This window comes from Crocuta crocuta, unplaced genomic scaffold, assembly GCF_008692635.1.
Source record: "Crocuta crocuta isolate KB4526 unplaced genomic scaffold, BGI_CrCroc_1.0 scaffold69-1, whole genome shotgun sequence".
NCBI lineage: Eukaryota > Metazoa > Chordata > Mammalia > Carnivora > Hyaenidae > Crocuta > Crocuta crocuta.
In genome coordinates, this window is record NW_027551577.1 from 382,503 (window position 1) to 400,627 (window position 18,125).

At 44.2% G+C, this 18,125-nt stretch overlaps 2 protein-coding genes across 2 annotated transcripts in view; one reads left to right on the plus strand and one right to left on the minus strand.

Moving 5' to 3' along the window:
- The window catches only part of SYN2 (synapsin II), a 191,144-nt gene that overhangs the window by 147,449 nt on the left and 25,570 nt on the right, over positions 1-18,125 (plus strand). Inside the window, exons 7-8 of the mRNA XM_077751633.1 lie at positions 10,005-10,067; positions 10,456-10,598. Coding sequence (XP_077607759.1) covers positions 10,005-10,067; positions 10,456-10,598 — 206 coding nt within the window. The remainder of the gene's footprint in view (positions 1-10,004; positions 10,068-10,455; positions 10,599-18,125) is intronic.
- On the minus strand, positions 682-7,033 carry TIMP4 (TIMP metallopeptidase inhibitor 4). Its single transcript, XM_077751583.1, has 5 exons — positions 6,895-7,033; positions 5,601-5,698; positions 5,074-5,188; positions 2,347-2,471; positions 682-1,705 (listed from the first exon to the last, which is right to left on the minus strand). Exons 1-5 carry the CDS (start codon positions 7,031-7,033, stop codon positions 1,508-1,510), a joined length of 675 nt encoding a protein of 224 aa, XP_077607709.1. The 3' UTR covers positions 682-1,507.

Here is an 18,125-nt window from a genome sequence, read left to right on the forward strand (position 1 = left end):
CCCTCTTTTTTTTTTTTTTTTTTTTTTTAATTTTTTAATGCTTTTTATTTACTTCTAGGAGAGAGAGAGAGACAGCGTGAGCAGGCGAGGGTCAGAGAGAGAGGGAGTCACAGACTCTGAAACAGGCTCCAGGCTCTGAGTTGGCAGTCAGCACAGAGCCCGACGCGGGGCTCGAACCCACGAACCGCGAGATCATGACCCAAGCGAAAGTTGGACGCCCAACCGACTAAGCCACCCAGGCGCCCCTAAGCCCTCATTCTTAATAAATTCTTGAGATGAGCATAGGGCTTTCCCTTTCAGGGCAAGCCAGGAAGACTTGCACAGTCAAAGGAACCCTAAGGGGTCTGTGCTTGGACTTCTCCGGGACTCTAATACACGGTGGTGAGAGGACTGAGCTGAGGAGCAGACAAGGAACAAAGCTGGCTTTTTCCTGCCAGAACGCCTAGCGGGGCTGACCAGTGAAAACAGTTGTAAGAGTTACAAAGTATGTTCCCCATCTACCATCTTTCCCCCCCCAAGGGCCTTGTGTTATTTCTCTCCTGTCCTCTATCCTGAAGTTTGCCCTCAAGAGAGGCCTTCCTAAGGTCTCTCTGAGGTGTTAAAAGCTAATGGGGAATATCATCTCTACAAGAAAAAGGCTTTTTTTTTTTGACTTAAAAAAAATTCTGAATTAGGAATGAAAACATTAGTAATCGAGTAGAGAAGGACTTTCTAAAAGAAACAGGAGAAGCTTTATGAACATCATTTGAAGGCATTAAGGATAGTTAACTTGGAGAGGCAATACCTAAATCTATTCTTGTCCAAAGAGGTATGCTGACTGGCCAGATCCTCTGCCAAGAATGGTGTACAGAGGATTATAGCATGTGGAGTGAGGTTAGGCCACTGCAGTCACTCACACTGAGTGACTCTGCACCCCCCATATCTCTCCCCAAAACAGATGAAGGCATATGAGAGGATTAGGATGAGTTGGGACATGAGTAGAGGACATACAGCCATAGTGTGTTGTTCTTTTCACTCCTCCAAATCAGCCTGTTCCTGATTCTGTCAGCCCATCTCTGGTATTTTACATCACAAGGCTACATCATCTCATATGTGTAAAAATCACCATTTCTCCCCATCAGAAAAAAAAGTTACAGTAAGAGAAAACATACTCTCTCAGGGAGAGAAGGAAATAGTTCTGGCTATAGAAAACAAACTAAGCCAGAATCAAAACTTTCAGTAGCAGGGTTTAGCTAGACTGAAGGGTTTGGGAGGCAGGGGAGATGGGCTGAAGGTAGGCTAGAAACGTCAAGTTACTTTTCCTGGCCCTTGACAGGTTCTGGGCTGGCGTTTGGACACAAGCTGTAACATGCCCCATCCCTACCCTAACACTAGCCAGATCATCCACTTGGTACTTCCCATTGGCTGGCAGTGATGAGGCGGATGGTAACAGCCAGGGCTCCACAAGGAAGGAGAACTGGCTTAGACTTCAGGACTCTTGAAGGAATGTGGTGGTCACTGGCCTCTACTAGGGCTGGATGATGTCAACAAACTCCTTCCTGAGGGGCAGGCGGCCTTGGTACCAGCTGCAGGTGCCATCGACATGCTTCATGCAGATATAATGCTGGGCCTGGTACCCATAGAGCTTCCGTTCCAGCAGCCAGTCTGTCCAGAGGCACTCATTGGGGGCTGAGATGGTACAGGGCACTGTATAGCAGGTGGTAATCTAGAGTCATAGCCACATAACATCAATGTGAGTAGAGCGTCCTTTTTCCATTATTGCCTTTCAGACTCCTACATATCTGTACAATCTAGCTCAAATGCCACTGACTTATGAAGCCTCTCCTAGTCCCCAAACTTCCTCCTGAGTTCCCCGTCTCCTATGCTCCTAACATACCTTATTGCCTCTCTAATGATGTTTCTGAAGTCAGACAGGCCTGACTGTCCTTACTCTACCACTGACATTGAGCAAATCACTTCACTTCTTAAAGCATTAATTTCTTCACCTTAAAATGGAAATCTTAATTCTTCATAAATTTGTTATAAAGACTAAATATTTTAAATAAATAGACCATTACAAGGCCTGACAAAAGTAGACCTTCATTAAATGATAGCTATATTATCTCAGTCTTTATATGACGGCCACCTTCCCAGCCAAAATGTTAAGAACTTTGAGATCATGGACTGTGGACCATCTTGCTTTCCCATGGCCAACTTCATACAGTGACTGATCCATGGCAGATTTCAAATATAGTACGTAAGTGAATAAATGCATGTACAATGGAAGGAATACGTGAAGAACGAGACTGCAAGGCTCAAGACCCCTCCTCCACTCCCCAAAGACCTTGGAAATGGACATTCCCTTACTTGGCAGCCACAGTTCAGATGGTAGTGGTGATTCAGGCTTTCCCTCTGCAAAAAGGATAGGTTCTCCCATGGTTCGATGTAGTTACACAGATGGATGAAGACTTTTCCATCACTGAGGATCTGACCTTCAAGGGGAATGGAGGAAAACCTAGGATGAGGAATCTATTCATGGAGACCAGAAGCCTGGGTCCTCAAAGATACTGTCATTGTAGCCTCTTCAATAGATTTTGGTGGTGGTGGTGACATGGGGCTCAACGAAGAACAAAAAAAACCTCTATAATTTTTATAGTGAAGATATTAGCAGATTATGTTTGTATGGGAGAGAGTTGTGGGAGGAAGGCTTTTTCCTTTAGCATGGTACAGAGAGAGAAACATGGGCTTTAAGATCAGACTCTTGATGTAATCCCCTTCTTTTCTCTCATTTAGAGCTGTGTGACCTTAAAAAAGTAGAACTTCTCAGCTGGAAGATGAGTTGTTGTCAGGATTAAGTGAGAGAATATCGGTAAAGTTCCCAGCACAGCTTGGGTCCACAGAATTTTCCATAAATAATAGGTACTTCTTCTTTCCAGTCCTTCCCAATATCTACACTGCCTCATCTCCTGCCCTATTGATACTTATCTTGGTGAGTCTCTCTCCTTCCCCATAGGAAAGTTCCCTCTCTTTACCTATCAAACTCTTTCCTATCTTCCAAAGACCCTTTTCAGTACCACCTCATCCTCCTAGCTATCTCTGGCCACCCTAGCTCACACCTCTCTTAGAACTTCAGTTGCTCATTTACTCACTGAGCAACTACCACGATGACTATGACTTGGTACTAGAAATACAGAGATAAATATGACAGAATCTCTGCCCCCAAAGAGCTTAACAAGCAATAGGGCAGACAGAGAAGTAGGCAAAAAGTACACTGCTGTGTGATTATACACAAGATGCAGCACAAGAATGAAAGAAAACATAATTATCTCCATCTGTGGAAGGGGTTGGGGACAAGGAAAGTGTCTCAGAGGAGATGATGCTTCTGTCGGGCCTTGCAGGGATGAGTAGAAGTTCACTTGCAAGATACGTGAGGGAAAGGACTTCTGGACATTGGGACTACCCTGTGCAGGGTGGTGGGGTGTAGCCCAGAAGAACACCTTCTGCAACTGCAAGTAGTTTAGTTCAGCTCTGGAGGAAAATGAGGGGCTGGGAACTGTCACTCGCACGTGGCAGGAGACAAAGCTGGAGAGGTCGGCGGTGTTCTGATCACAAGGGCTTTCAACATTAAGCAGAAGAGCTTGTGCCATCTCCTGAAGGGCACGGGTACCATGATGACTCTTCAGCAGACTTGTGTTTTGTCGTTTATTCCCACCCTCAGTTAGACTTGACATTTTTGAGAGGAGAGAGCATGTCTCCTCCTGCCCTTGATGCACTGCGGTGCCTGGTAGAGGGTTAGCACACAGAAGGGGTGAGGTGGCCTCATCTGCTGACAGTCCTGGGACCTGCAGGGCTCAGTGGCCTGCCCTGCCTCTGTCTCTCCCATCCAGAAGCTCCCAGATCAACACAATTCCACATCCTTAGATCCGGGGCATCTGTACCAGTGCAGCCTCCAGTGGCTATGACTTCTCAAGAGCCAAGCCTGGACTGTGAACTCTTTGGGAACTTTGACTTGTCACTGAGTCTAGACCCTCCTGCCCAAGGCCTGGCAGCGAGTAGGTGGTCATTATTGCTGAATGGATGGGCAGATAATGGAAATTCCTCCTGTTCTCCCCACCTGCTATGTTTTCTTTTTCTTGCATTCTTTCCAAATATTTTTCATCCTTTAAGGTCAATTTAGGTCCCACCAACAATTAGCTTCCCTAACTTTTACAACCACACAAATGACCCTTTTCCCTAAACTACAACATAATTTAGTATTGCATCCATTCACTTATGGAGTCATATTCTTGTGTGGTTCCTTAACTGTTCTGTCCCAACCAATTGAGTATGGAGACCTGCCCAGGACCAAGTTCATAGAATTCATAACCATGTTAGACTCAAGGCTCCTGTTAGGACCTGAGCTTTACTGTACCCCCAGAATATGGCCCGTGATGTGAGTTAGCCACAGAGGCTCATTATGACCCAAGAGCATGACCCAATGTGGCTATCTAAAGTTACTGTAATAACTATAATATGTGTGTTGGGGGGTGAGTTTGCACAGGCACAATCCTCATTTACTCTCTGACACCATGACATCACCTGTAGTGCAGTGTCCAGTTTAGGGTCCTGTGCTAGAGGAGGGGCAGGCTATATCCTATTTGAGAAGGTTGCCAGGATAGGAAGGTGTCTGAGAACCACAGCCAACAAGCCTGGAACTAGAATGCATGGTCCTCAGGCCTCTGAAGGATCATCATAGGACAGAGGGCGGAGCTGAGCCCACAAAGGGCAGTTTCAAAGAGGCAGATTTTTGGCTCAAGGTATCAAAAACCTTACACCAATTAAAACTATTTAAAAATAGAACCAGCTGCCCTAGGCTGGGAGAGCAGTGTGTCCTTAAAATAGTGAAGCATTAGCAAAGATCACTGTAGTGAAGACTTGCATTGAAAGGAAGGTTAACATGGCTCCTCCCAACTCAGAGGCTGTCTCTCAGCTCTATTTTATGCCCAAGAAAATGCCACCTGGCTCAGCTTGCTGCCCAAGGACAGCCCTGACTCCTTCTTGACTGCCTTCCTTAGGAAAGAGACTATTAGGGTTGCTTGTTGGTCTTTAACTTACCAGTCAAGAGATACTGCTTCTGGCTGTTAGCTTCTAGTTGTACACCACAGAGAGAGGAGTCAAAAGGTGTATAGATATACTGAACATCCTTGACTTTCTCAAACCCTTTAAACATCTGAAAGGCAATTATTAAAAAAAAAAAAAAAAAAGGCAGTATTGGGTCAGGGAATATACTTTATATCTTAACAAAAAAAACTTATCATTTCTCAATCTAAAAACACTAGGCAAAAGTCTAGTTCAGAATTTGGTGGCCCAACTGGGTCATTTCTCTATTAAGAAAAATCTAAACCTTGGTTTATTCCAGTGAGAGTACCTCCAGGAGCCCCACGCACAGGCAGCTGTAGGACTAGATGGCCACTGAGGGTCTGTGGGCCCTGCTCCCCACATATCAACCACCCCCACTCCAGCCTCAGTACCCCAGGATCCATGAGCCGGGTCGCCTGACCTACCAGCCAAACTCCCAGTACACAGACCCCACTCCTCCCAGCCGCCCAAGGGGGTTAACACCCTGTCCTGTCCCCATGTACCTTTATCTGTTTGATTTCATACCGGATCATTTTTTGAGTGTCAGCAGGGTCTGCACTGGCAGGAACTACCTTCTCACTGGAGATTTTGGCCCGAATGGCTACATAAAAAGAGAAAAGGGGACTTTCACCAGGAGCAATCCACCTGGATTCAGATCCACCTGGTATCTGAATGACCTGAGGCCCCTGGAAAATTTTATAAGGGAATTCTGGGTTTAGGGCTCGTTGGGTTGTGAGTTGGACCATTTTGTGTAAGAGTGGGGGCCCAGAAACAACTCCTCTGCAGTTGCTGAAAGTTCCAGACCCCTCAGGCCCGCTGGGTCCTACAATCTCTAGAGTTTACCTGCTAGTTTTGAGAGTCTAGTTTTCCAGAGCCCAGACTGCAGTGGGTCGGAGTGGGCACCAGGGTAGAGGAGGGAGGAGGAGCCCCTTGAGTTTGCAGTCTTCTACCTACATAGCCTGAGGCCTCAACAGAGCCTGCCCAGAGCTGACATTAGTCAATGTTTATTGAATTAATAAATATGTTCTGACCCTGCACAGTAGTTTGTCTCTTGCCATGTGGGCATTAATCAAAAACTGGTTATAAAGTTCTTCCTCTGTGCCTGGCCCAACACTAGGTGCTAGGTCCATAAACATGATTAAAGGTCCCCCATCCTGCAGGACTCTTGGTCTAATGTAGAACACTTACAAAGAACAACAGCACAGCATAGTGGGAGCACAAAAAATGTAAGAGATACTGTGGTAGCACCAAGGAGTGCAGAAGTCTTCAGAGAAGAGATACCAGAATAAGACCTTGAAGGATGAATAGAGTTTGGGGGGAATTTAAGGGTGTGGGGGAAGGGTGTTCCAGGCAGAGGGAAGAGAAAGGGCAAAAGGTGTGTGTTGAGGGTTGGGAGGGGTGGCATGGAGGCAACATCAGTTATAGGCTTGGAAACAGTGGGATGTTTATAATGAAAGCCCAATCCCCTGGCCCCTGTCTTCCCTTCCCTGCATCCAGTAGTTCAGAATAATCACTGCATAGACTCTGTGACTTGTTCTTTACTGACACTCCATAATTACAGTAGGCAGGGGTGAGTTGGTCGCTATGGGGGGTCCCTTAGACTGTCTTTCATTTCCTTGCAACTTGCAAGGTTGCTATGGTGCTGGCCCTGCCCGACCTATCAACCCCAGTGGGAGGCAACTGGTGCAGTATTTGATCTCCTCCCTCTCCCTCCAGATGACAGGTCTGCAGCTTGGCCCCATACCAACCCCACACACCCACCTCCCCTCTGTGGACCTCTCGGGCCTCGGGACTCACCAAGCGCTGAGTGGCAGACGTGCTGCTGGGGGTGCGCAGGGGCGCAGCTGCAGGCCTCGCCCATCCCCGGCTGCCGCAGCAGTGCCAGCAGCCGCAGCAACAGCGCCCAGCTCGGCGCGGTCCGGGGGCTCCGGGGCATGACACTGCAAAGCCCTATTGAGCCTGTGGGGTCTGTCGGACCAAACGGGCCCTCCAGGACTCATCCAGAACGTTGCGCCCCTCACCCCAGGCTTTTTGAAGTGGACCTAGGGCCAATCCCTCCCGGATGGGCTCCTCCCTCCTTTGGCTGTAGGCCACCCATGGCTGCGGACCCGCAGCCCTCCTGACTGGCAGGCTCAGTAAGATGAAGAGGGAAGCCAGGAGAGAGGCTCTTAGCCTCTATTTCCCTGCCTAAGCAATTAAGCCTGACAGAAGTAAAGGGAAGGCACTGAGAAAAGGGATGGTGTCAAGGCAGAAAGACAGAAAGTGCAACAAAGACAAATGCATGAGGGCAGACAGAGAGGGGCTGTGATTCAAGCTGAAGAAACAAGAGTGAGGAGAGGCACAAACAGAAAGTGAGACAGGCAGAGTCAGAGAGAGGCAGACCGAATTACAACAGGCAAAAGAGACAGTGACAGAGAGGACGGACCCCTTGCCGAGCTGCACACTGGGAATGAGACAAGCTACTCAGGGCTTCTTTCAGCTGCAGGAAGTGTTTTCAATGCCCTATTTATGAGGCTCCAAAGCAACAGCAAACAGTAATGGAATAGGACAGAGAAAGTTGGGGTGTGTGTGTGTGTTGGCTCTGTCAGCCGGAGGGGCGGGGAGAGATGTCAGAGAAAGCAGCCAGTGCTGTTAGAAACCTTTTCCCATATCCAGAGCCTCAGACTCTGCAGATGGCTGAGGACAGTGCTCTTGGTGGGGGCTCAAAGCGCAGGCTATCCCAACACTTAGGGCAAACCTGGGGCCTCAAAGTCCTCTCCAGACCGTAGGCTCCACTCATTGCTATTTTCTGTCATTACTCACTGGAGAGACTATGTCTTGTCATAGAAGGTGGGGCAGCTTAGAAAACAAGCAAGGCACGTGGGGTCACTTTGACCAGAACCTTGCCCACTCTCTGTGGCAGAGCACAGTGCTCCAAGTCTTCAAATGGAAGGAGATCCATGAGGTTATTGCAGGATGCTTCCACAGTGCTGGACTAGGAGGTAGGAGGCTGGTTCTGATTCTATCACTAGGTAGTTTTGCAGCCTTTGCCTCTCTGGGCCTCACCTTCTTCCCTATAAAATAGGCTTGAACTTTCCAAGCTTTGCCCCAGCTTCAACTGGCCTCAGCCAGGATAACTGAAATCCTCAGGTCAGGTACTCCCAGTATCTGGTCACACTTAGGATTCCCATGGGAATCTGACTTTTCATCAGAGTCAACTTTAATTTTTTTCAAAAGACAGTTCTCATTTTGGTGTGATAGTGATGTTTGAAATGAAGGAAATTGAAGGTTTGAGATTTGGTGACCAGGTTGGTTCTTCATACAATACCCGGACAAAGATAGAGACTGATGTATTTATTTATTATTGGTCGGACCCCAAAAAGCATCCAGTCCAGTTTCTTCATTGACAGATGTGAAGACAGAGGCTCAGTGAGGTAAAGTGACTTGCAGAAAGCCAGTAGAGAGGACTAGAATGCAAGTCTCCTGACATATGGGGGAGCACTCCACGGTGGTACTTCCTCCCTCCTCGTTTCAAAACCACTTGAAATCCCGCCTTTGGAGGGTAGTTCTCTTTTTAAGTTCCTATTGTCCCTCTGTTAAAATACGGCTCCTTCAAGATAGAGTTTAAGGATATCGGTCAAACAATAAACATGTTGAATTCTTTTTTTAAATGTTTATTTATTTTTGAGAGAGAGAGAGAGAGAGAGCATGAATGGGGAAGGGCAGAGAGAGAGGGAGACCCAGAATCTGAAGCAGGCTCAGGGCTCTGAGCCATCAGCACAGAGCCGGACATGGGGCTGGAACTCAGGGCTGGAACTTGTGAACCTCGAGATCATGACCTGAGCCAAAGTCAAATGCTTAACCGACTGAGCCACTCAGGTGTCCCAAACATGTTGAATTCTTATGTCAGCTCTCTTCCGAACCCCGAATTAGGCAGAAAGAGACCTTAGCATACTAAGCTGTGTTTGATGGTGAGTTGCGGGTGTTGGTGAGCAGTTGCAGACAGTGTGAAAGAGAGGGAGAAAAGCCAGGTTCAATACAGGAAAGCTGGAAGTTTGAAGGGGGAGGGGAGGGTACTAAAAGGTACATCACAAAAGAGGTATTAAGATTCCAAAGATAGTGTTCTTGGGGCACCTGAGTGGCTCAGAGGGTTAAGGGTTAGGCTCAAGACATGATTTCACAGTTGGTGAGTTTGAGTCCCACGTTGGGTTGGGCTCTGTGCTGAAAGCTTGGAGCCTGGAGCCTGCTTTGGATTCTGTCTCTCCCTTTCTCTTTGCCCCTCCCCTGCTCATACTCTGTCTCTCTCAAGAATAAATAAACATAAAAAAAATTTTTTAAGAACCACAAAGATACATTTTTTTTTTATGTTTACATTTTTAATTTTGATAGAGTGAGCAAATGGGAAGGGGTGGAGAGAGAGGGGGACAGAAGATCTGACGTGGGCTCTGTGCTGACAGCAGAGAGACTGATGTGGGGCTTGAACTCAGGAACCATGAGATCATGGCCTGACCTGAAGTTGGACACTTAACTAACTGAGCCACCCAGTAGCCCGAGTACATTTCTTTTTAAATTCAGGTTTATTAAGATACAACTTACATAGAGCAAAATTCACCCTTTCAAAGAGGCTTGCTTTACTTTACCTACTTACTTACTTACTTCTCTTGGCTAAGGACAGATCCTGCCCAGAGTTTGTCTAATGCAGAGAAGATTGAAAAAATGAATTTAAAAAATGTAGAGAGTACTGAGTAGCAGAGAGGGGCAAATCACTTTCATTCTATGGGCCTCAGTTTTTTAATTTGTAAAGCAAGTAGGTTGGGCTAGTTCTTTAAAGGGCCCTTCCAAGGATATTACCAAGAAAAATACTTGTAAGAGTCCACAGAGAGTGAGGCACACTCTGACTACTTCATTCCTTTCTCCTCTGGTTTCAGCTGACACTGCCTACGTTCCCTGTGGTGGTGAAGATTGGCCATGCTCACTCAGGCATGGGCAAGGTAAGGCCAAGGTTTGCTGCACTTTGGGGTTGAGGCCAAGAAGGGTGCTTTTCAGAGAGCCTGGTTATGGACTGGTCTGCCTCCTTTCTCTATGAATTCTTTTCCAAGGAGATGATTTGGCCCCTCTGAAGCCATGAGTGTTACCCAAACAGACCTCTTCCAACAAACAGAGTATAGGCTTGGGCCCTTGGGCCCTTTGTAGCAAGTGTGGCTCCTGATTTCCAGGAGGGGAGCTAGAGAGGAAGGGCCTCCTCCAGAGATGTAGCATCCAGGTCTGCTTCAGGATGGGCAACATCTCAGTGGGTTTAGGGGCTCAGGGCTCTTGTGATTCTCAGTATCTGCATTTGTGTGTCTCCTTTTCTCCCTCTCTGCCTCGCTTCAACATTAGGTCAAAGTGGAAAACCACTACGACTTCCAGGACATTGCTAGTGTGGTGGCTCTCACCCAGACATATGCCACAGCAGAGCCTTTTATTGACGCCAAGTATGACATCCGGGTCCAGAAGATAGGCAACAACTACAAGGCTTATATGTGAGTGGGGTTGGGGTCTCAGCAGATACTCTTCGATTTCTCCTCAGCCCAGTGGAAAATCTGAGCCGCCAGGTAGCAGCCAACCCTGAGTTTAACTTCAGCTGGCCCAAAAGGCAGAGAACAGAAAGAGGGTGCCATACAAGTCAGGGACTCTTAGCCCCTGTTCCTTTCACATCAGAGAAGGGCCTATGAACTAAGATAATAAATTAAATTAATATGTATTTTCACTAACCTCTAAGTGAAATTTGGCATCTCCTCGGTTATAAACCAAGGCAAGAGGCTACAGTAGTCGTAAACAGCACATGTGACTTTGTCACTAAAGATAATCACAGAGATTTTTGGGTTTTGGGGGGTTTTCTCCCCAATTATTGTTTATATTCTAGTCCATTAACGTATAGTGTAATGTTGGTTTCAGGAGTAGAATTTAGTGATTCATCACTTACATATAACACCCAGTATTCACCATAACAAGTGCCTCCTTAATACCCATAACCGATGTTGCCCATCCCTCATTCACCTCCCTCCATCAGCCTGGAGTTTGTTCTCTGTTGTTAAGACTGTCCTATGATTTGCCTCCCTCTCTCTTTTTTTTTTTTTCCCTTCCCATATATTCATCTGTTTTGTTTCCTAAATTTCACATAGAAGTGAAGTCATATGGTATTTGTCTTTCTCTAATAGACTTATTTTGCTTAATGTAACATATTCTAGCTCCATCCATGTCATTAATTTTTAATATTTTAATTTTATTTTTGAGAGAGGGACAGAGTGTGAGTGGGATAGGGGCAGAGAGAGAGGAAGACACAGAATGTGAAGCAGGCTCCAGGCTGTGAGCTATTGACACAGAGCCTGATGCAGGGCTTGAACTCATGGACCATGACATAATGACCTGAGCTGAAGTCAGACACTTAGCCAAATGAGCCACCCAGGCACCCCGAGATTTCATTCTTTTTGATGGCTGGGTAATATTCCAGTGTGTGTGTGTGTGTGTGTGTGTGTGTGTGTGTGTGTGTGTGTGAGCACGCACGCGTGCGCACGGCACATCTTCTTTATCTGTCATCAGTCGATGGACATTTGAGCTCTTTCCATAGTTTGACTATTGTTGATAATGTTGCTATAAATATTGGCGTGCTTGTACCCCTTCAAATCTGTGATTTTGTATCCTTTGGGTAAATACCTAGAAGTGCAATTGCTGGGTCATAGGATAGTTCTATCTTTAACTTTTTGAGAAACTTTCATACTCTTTTCTGGAATGGCATCATTAGTTTTCATTCGCACCAGCAGTGTAAGAGGCTTCCCCTTTCTCTGCATCCTTGCCAACATCTTTTATTTTCAGTTGCTCATTTTAGCCATTCTGAACAGGTGTGAAGTGGTATTCTCATCGTGGTTTTGATGTGTATTTCCCTGATGGTGAGTGATGTTGAGTGTCTTTTCATGTGTCTGTTAGCCATCTGGATGTCTTCTTTGGAAAAGTATCTATTCATGTATTTTGCCCATTTCTTCACTGAATTATTTGTTTTTTGACTGTTGAGTTTGATAATTCTTTATAGATTTTAGATACTAACCCTTTATCTGATATATCATTTGCAAATCTCTTCTCTCATTCCAGGTTGCCTTTTAAGTGTTGTTGATTGTTTCCTTTGCTGTGCAGAAGCTTTTTATCTTGATGACGTCCCAAGTTCATTTTTGCTTTTTTTCCCTTGCCTTTGGTGACACGTCTAGTAAGAAGTTGCTCTGGTCGAGGTGAAAGAGGTTGCTGCCTGTGTTCTCCTCTAAGATTTTTATGGTTTCCCGTCTCACATTTAGGTTTTTTATCCATTTTGAATTCATTTTTGTGTGCAATGTAAGAAAGTGGTCCAGTTTCATTCTTTTACATGTCACCATCCAGTTTTCCCAACACCCTTTGTTGAAGGTGGTATTCTTTTCTGCTTTGTTGAAGATTAGTTGACCATATAGCTGAATCCATTTCTGGGTTTTCTATTCTGTTCCATTGATCTGTGTGTCTGTTTCTGTGCCAGTACCGTACTGTCTTGATGACTACAACTTTGTGATATAGCTTAAAGTCCGGAATTGTGATGCCTCTAACTTTACACTTCTTTTTCAGGATTGGTTTGGCTATTGGAGGCTTTATGTTGTTCCATACAAATTTTAGGATTGTTTGTTCTAGCTCTGTGAAAAATGCTGGTAGTATTTTGATAGGGATTACATTAAATATGTAGATTGCTTTGGACAGTATAGACATATTAACAATGTTCTTCCAATCCATAACCATGGGATTTTTTCCCCCTTTCTTTGTGTCCTCTTCAATTTATTTCATAAGTGTTCTATAGTTTTCAGAGTACAGATCTTTTACGTCTTTGGTTAGATTTATTCCTAGTTATCTAATTGTTTTTGATGTAATTGTAAATGGGACCGATTCCTTGATTTCTTTCTCTGCTACTTCATTACTGGTTTATAGAAATGCAACAGGTTTTTCTACATTGAGATTATATTCTGCAACTTTGCTGAATTCATGTATTAGTTCTAGCAAGTTTTTGGTGAACTCTTTGAGGTTTTCTACATAGAGCATCTTGTCATCTGCAAATAGTGAAGGTTTGACTTCTTTCTTGGCTGTTTGAAGGCCTTTTATTTCTTTTTGTTTTCTGACTGTTGAGGCTAAGACTTTCAGTACTATGTTAAATAATAATGGTGAGAGTGGACATCCCTGTCTTGTTCCTGACCATAGAGGAAAAGCTCTCAGTTTTTCCCTTTTCAGATGATATTAGCTGTGGGTCTTTCTTACATGGCTTTTATGATGTTGAGGTACTTTGTTGAGTTTTTTTTTTTTTTAAATCAAGAATGGATGTTGAGGGGCGCCTGGGTGGCTTAGTCGGTTGAGCGTCCGACTTTCGCTTAGGTCATGATCTCGCGGTTCGTGGGTTCGAGCCCCGCGTCGGGTTCTGTGCTGACTGCCAGCTCAGAGCCTGGAGCCTGTTTCAGTCTGTGACTCCCTCTCTCTCTGACCCTCCCCTGCTCATGCTGTCTCTCTCTCTCTCTCCTAGAAATAAATAAAAACATTTAAAAAAAAATGGATGTTGTATTTTGTCAAAAGCTTTTTTTGCACCTATTGAGAGAATCATATTGTTCTTATCCTTTCTTTTATTAATGTGGTACATCACATTGATTGATTTGTGAATATTGATCCATCCTTATAGCCCAGGAATAAATCCTACTTGGTTGTGGTGAATAATCCTTTTAATGTACTGTTGGATTTGATTTGCTAGTATCTTCTTGAGAATTGTTACATCCATATTCATCAGGGATATTGGCCTGTAGTTCTCCTTTTTAGTGGGATCTTTGTCTGGTTTTGAAATCAGGATAATTCTGGCTTCATAGAATGAGTTTGGAAGTTTTCCTTCCATTTCTATTTTTTGGAATAGTTTGAGAAGAATAGGTATTAACTCTTATTTAAATGTCTAATAGAATTCCCCCGGGAAGCCATCTGACCCTGGACTTTTGTTTTTTGGGAGATTTTTTATTATTGATTAATTTTCTTTATTATGAGTCTGTTAAAGTTTTCTATTTCTTCCTGTTTCAGTTTTGAAAGTTTGTATGCTTCTAGGAATTTTTCCATTTCTTCCAGAGTGCCCAGTTTGTTGGGATATAATTTTTCATAATATTCTCTTATTTTTTGGGCAGGTGGGAGGGAGTTTATTTATTTTGAGAGAGAGAGCATGAGCAGGGGAGGGGCAGAAAGAGAGGGAGAGAAAGGATCCAAAGAAGCTCAGAGTTCTCAGCACAGAGCCCGATGCGGGGCTTGAACCCTGAGCCAATATCAAGAGTTGAATGCTTAACCAACTGAGCCACCCAGGCGTCTCTCATAATATTCTATTATAATTGTGTTTTTGTGATGTTGGTTGTGATCTCTCCCTCCTTCATTCATGATTGTATTTATTTGGGTGCTTTCTCTTTGCCATTTTAAGTCTGGGTAGTGGTTTATCAGTTTTTTTAAATGTTTTATTTATTTTTGAGAGAGAGCGCGAGCAGGGGAGGGTCAGAGAGAGAGAGGGAGACACAGAATCCGAAGCAGGCTCCAGGCTCTGAGCTGTCAACACAGAGCCCGATAAAGGGCTCGAACTCACAAACCGTGAGATCATGACCTGAGCCGAAGTTGGACGCTTAACCGACTGAGCCACCCAGGCACACCTCAATTTTACTAATTCTTACAAAGATCCAGCTCTTAGTTTCGTTGATTTTTTTCCACTGTTTTTTGTTTGTTTGTTTCTGTATTGTTTATTTCTGCCCTAATCTTTAATAAGGCTTTATTTGCTGTTCCTTTTCTAGCTCCTTTAGACATAAGGTTCACAGAGATTTTTGACTCACACTAGAGTTGTGATAGATATCTCTAAATATCAATTATTTTTATCACTACTTAAGAATCATGGGTTATCAAACCACTGTAAATACTTTTGTTATTTACAAAGAAATGTATTTTTTACTAATCACAGATTTGTTTAATATTTTGATAACTATTTTTATAATTATTTTAAATAATTGACTTTATTATCTTATGTACTTTATTATATACATTTGCATATCTTATGTATTTTTATACATTGAAAGTAATCCATAGGTTTGACCAGGCTGCCAGAACTCAGAAAAGGTTAAGAAATTACTAATAAAAATATAGAGCCCTGAAAACACCACAGAGCATTAAAAGCCTACTGGTTATGAGAAGAGATGACTTCTCCACATGGCTGTGTCCATTTGCCAGAAAGGAAAGTTGAAAGTTTCCTCCATTTGAATTTAGAGAAAGAAAAGATTTCTTTCAGGATGCCCTGATCTTATACAATATACATAAGAATGCAAATATCTTATTACAATTCAAATTTTGGAAATTTTGCCTCTCACTTTTTCAAAAATATAGCATAGTATTTCCTTTACAAACAAGAACATTGTAACAAATTGGATTTGACTTTGCTGCTCAGCACTTGAGCCGACTTGAAGGTTCAGCAGCTTCCCTTTCCCTTGCTCAGCCATTTCCACTGTTCTTCCATCACCCTCTCCCTTCAGTGTTTGTACTCCCCACCCCTGGAATTAGTTAGGAGCCCTTCCCTACACCCCCTTCTCAGAACTCTGCACACACAGGGGTTTCTGTCACCCTCCTCTGAGCTCCCTGGGGAGGAACAGGGGAATCATCTCTGCAACCCCATCGGCCTGTACAGCAGCAGGCCCAGAGTAGGCAGCCAGTAAGTACTTGGGGAAGAGCCCTTGTACAGAACTGAAGCATAGATCTTTTTTACCTTTTTGGACTAGATTACTACTTTTTAAAAGTTTATAGTTTTTTAATTTAAGATCTTGCTGCTTCCAAAAGGAATTTAGGGTTGTTTTAAAATTGTACACAATGTAAGATAAGATCATTTTAAAGATCATTATGAAAAGTAGCTAAAAGAAGCTGAAAAATCGATATGTATAGGCACGTAGGAAAGCAGATTTCCTGCCCTTTACTTTTAAAATCTCCTACATAAACACAAAATGTTTATGACAGTGGAGCAAGGGTATCTTGATCCTTAAGGATCATTTTTAAAAACCACATTTTTAAAGGTTAAGGTTTCTGAAAGCAATTTCAGTGAAGCACAAAAAAGAGAATCCTCTAATATTTATGAAGGGTGGACAACCAAAAAAGCTTTAGAAAGCATTTACTTACTTTCTTATTCACAAGGGGCAGTTATTTAGGGGCATATCCGCTCCTCTTCCCCAAGTCTTTAGCTGTCCCCTTGCTTTCAGAAGAGACTGGCCTGGTAGTAGCCAACATATTGTTTGAGAGTCTTCCCTCCTCCCTTAGCTCTCACCCTAGAGATCCAGAGACAGCCGTACTTGGCAGAAAGAGGGTGCTGTGCCTACTCTACTTTCAGTAAGCAAAAATGTGCCTCTCTCTGGGGAGGTCAGATGACCCACAAGGCCTGAGAGGTAGTTGAGCTCTCACTGAGTGGCTTTTGGGTGCTCCCTATGCTCCCTCGTGCCCCAGGTAGCCTGGATGGATATGTGTCCTGCATCTCATTGTTAGAAAAAGGTATGGAGTGTAAGGGACATTATTACTCACTCAAAGTTTCTAAGACCCTATTATGTACCATGGCCCTGTCCTGGGGACCTGGAGGTTAATGACTCTCTGTCCCTGCCCTTGAAGAGCTCAGCCTGGTCACAGACACACACTTGTAAACCACCAGTGTTTGGAAGACAGTGTGATTTTTATTATGATCTGTCTTTGTGTCTCTACTCAGATTTTGCAAGTCATTTGGCTGTTAGTTGTTTAGTGTTTTTCCGAACTCAGCAGTGGGGTGTAGGGGAAGTGCAGTACAATGAGGGAGCCAAGAGTCTTGGATTTTTTAACTGATGTCTAATTTCACTAGATACACAACCTTGGGCAAGTCATTTAACCTTTCTGAGTCTTAATCTCCTTGTCTGTAAAGTTGGGGCGATGATGTCAGCTTACTCAGAACAGGGGTTTGCACTGAGTCTCTGGTGAGGGGGTTGCAGAGGAAGAGCCTTGGAAAGTAGTCAGTACTGTACAAATGTGAGGAGTTCGTACATCAGTCAACTAACTAGGCTGCCTCAGGGTCTGAAAAGTAGCCATATGTCTAGGTTTCTCAGTGTCTGAGATCAGACCTCTGGGGAAGATACTCCTGGGAACTGCTGAGTAGAGACTGCAAAGTGCCTCCAGTCTCCAAACAGTAGCAAGTGACAAGGACAGCACATGAATGGCTCTGTCATAGTGTGAGCAGGGCTTCCTTCCTCTTGACTGTGTCTGAGTGAGGACTAGTAATTAAGAAGGCCTATTTTTGGTGTTTTACGATTCATTTAAAATTGTATCATTTGATCCTCATGACAACCCTGTGTTTACACAGAGATAAGAGACTCAGAGAAGTGAAGTGACTTGCCCATGGTCACCAAGCCAGTTAAGAGCAAATCCAGAACCAGAAACCAGGTCATCTACCTCCTGTTTAGTCCAAGACTAGTTGACTCTGATTCCTGCTCATGGATGGAGAGGGTGCAGGGGGCACAGCAGAGAAGTCACAGGTCGGTGACTTGATTCTATCAGTTGCATTTGAGAGATGAGGCAACTTAAGCCTGAAGAAGTTAACTAACTTGCCCAGAGTCACATTGTTAATACTGTAGTCTGTCAGAAATTAACTGTTGAATGTATAAATAAGTGAGCTAGTAAGGAAGCCATGGGGAGATATTCACAAGAACCCTGTGAGTGTTCCCAGGATCAAAAGAATTCAGTCTCTATATAGCAAGTCAGCCCAGATACTAAGTGGGTAGGCTGCAAGTGGTTTACAGACTTGTACACATAAGACTTAGCTCAAGTAACTAATGTAAAAAGTAGGTCTAGGATGGTAAGTGAGGTACAGGCAATGTCCTTTAGGGGTTCAGGAGAGTCAGTGTTCATCTGATGGAGAAGATCTGAGAAACCTCCCTGGAGCCAGATGTGCAGCGGTCTGGGCTGGACTATAGAGAGGAGGACATTGAGGGCAGGGGTTGGCTGAGGCA

Coding starts and splice junctions, on each gene's coding strand:
- TIMP4 (XM_077751583.1), bottom strand. CDS start 7,033: ATGCCCCGGAGCCCCCGGACCGCGCCGAGCTGGGCGCTGTTGCTGCGG. Junction 5,699..6,894: donor CGTCTGCCACTCAGCGCTTG/GTGAGTCCCGAG, acceptor CTTTTTATGTAG/CCATTCGGGCCAAAATCTCC. Junction 5,189..5,600: donor ATGAAATCAAACAGATAAAG/GTACATGGGGAC, acceptor ATTGCCTTTCAG/ATGTTTAAAGGGTTTGAGAA.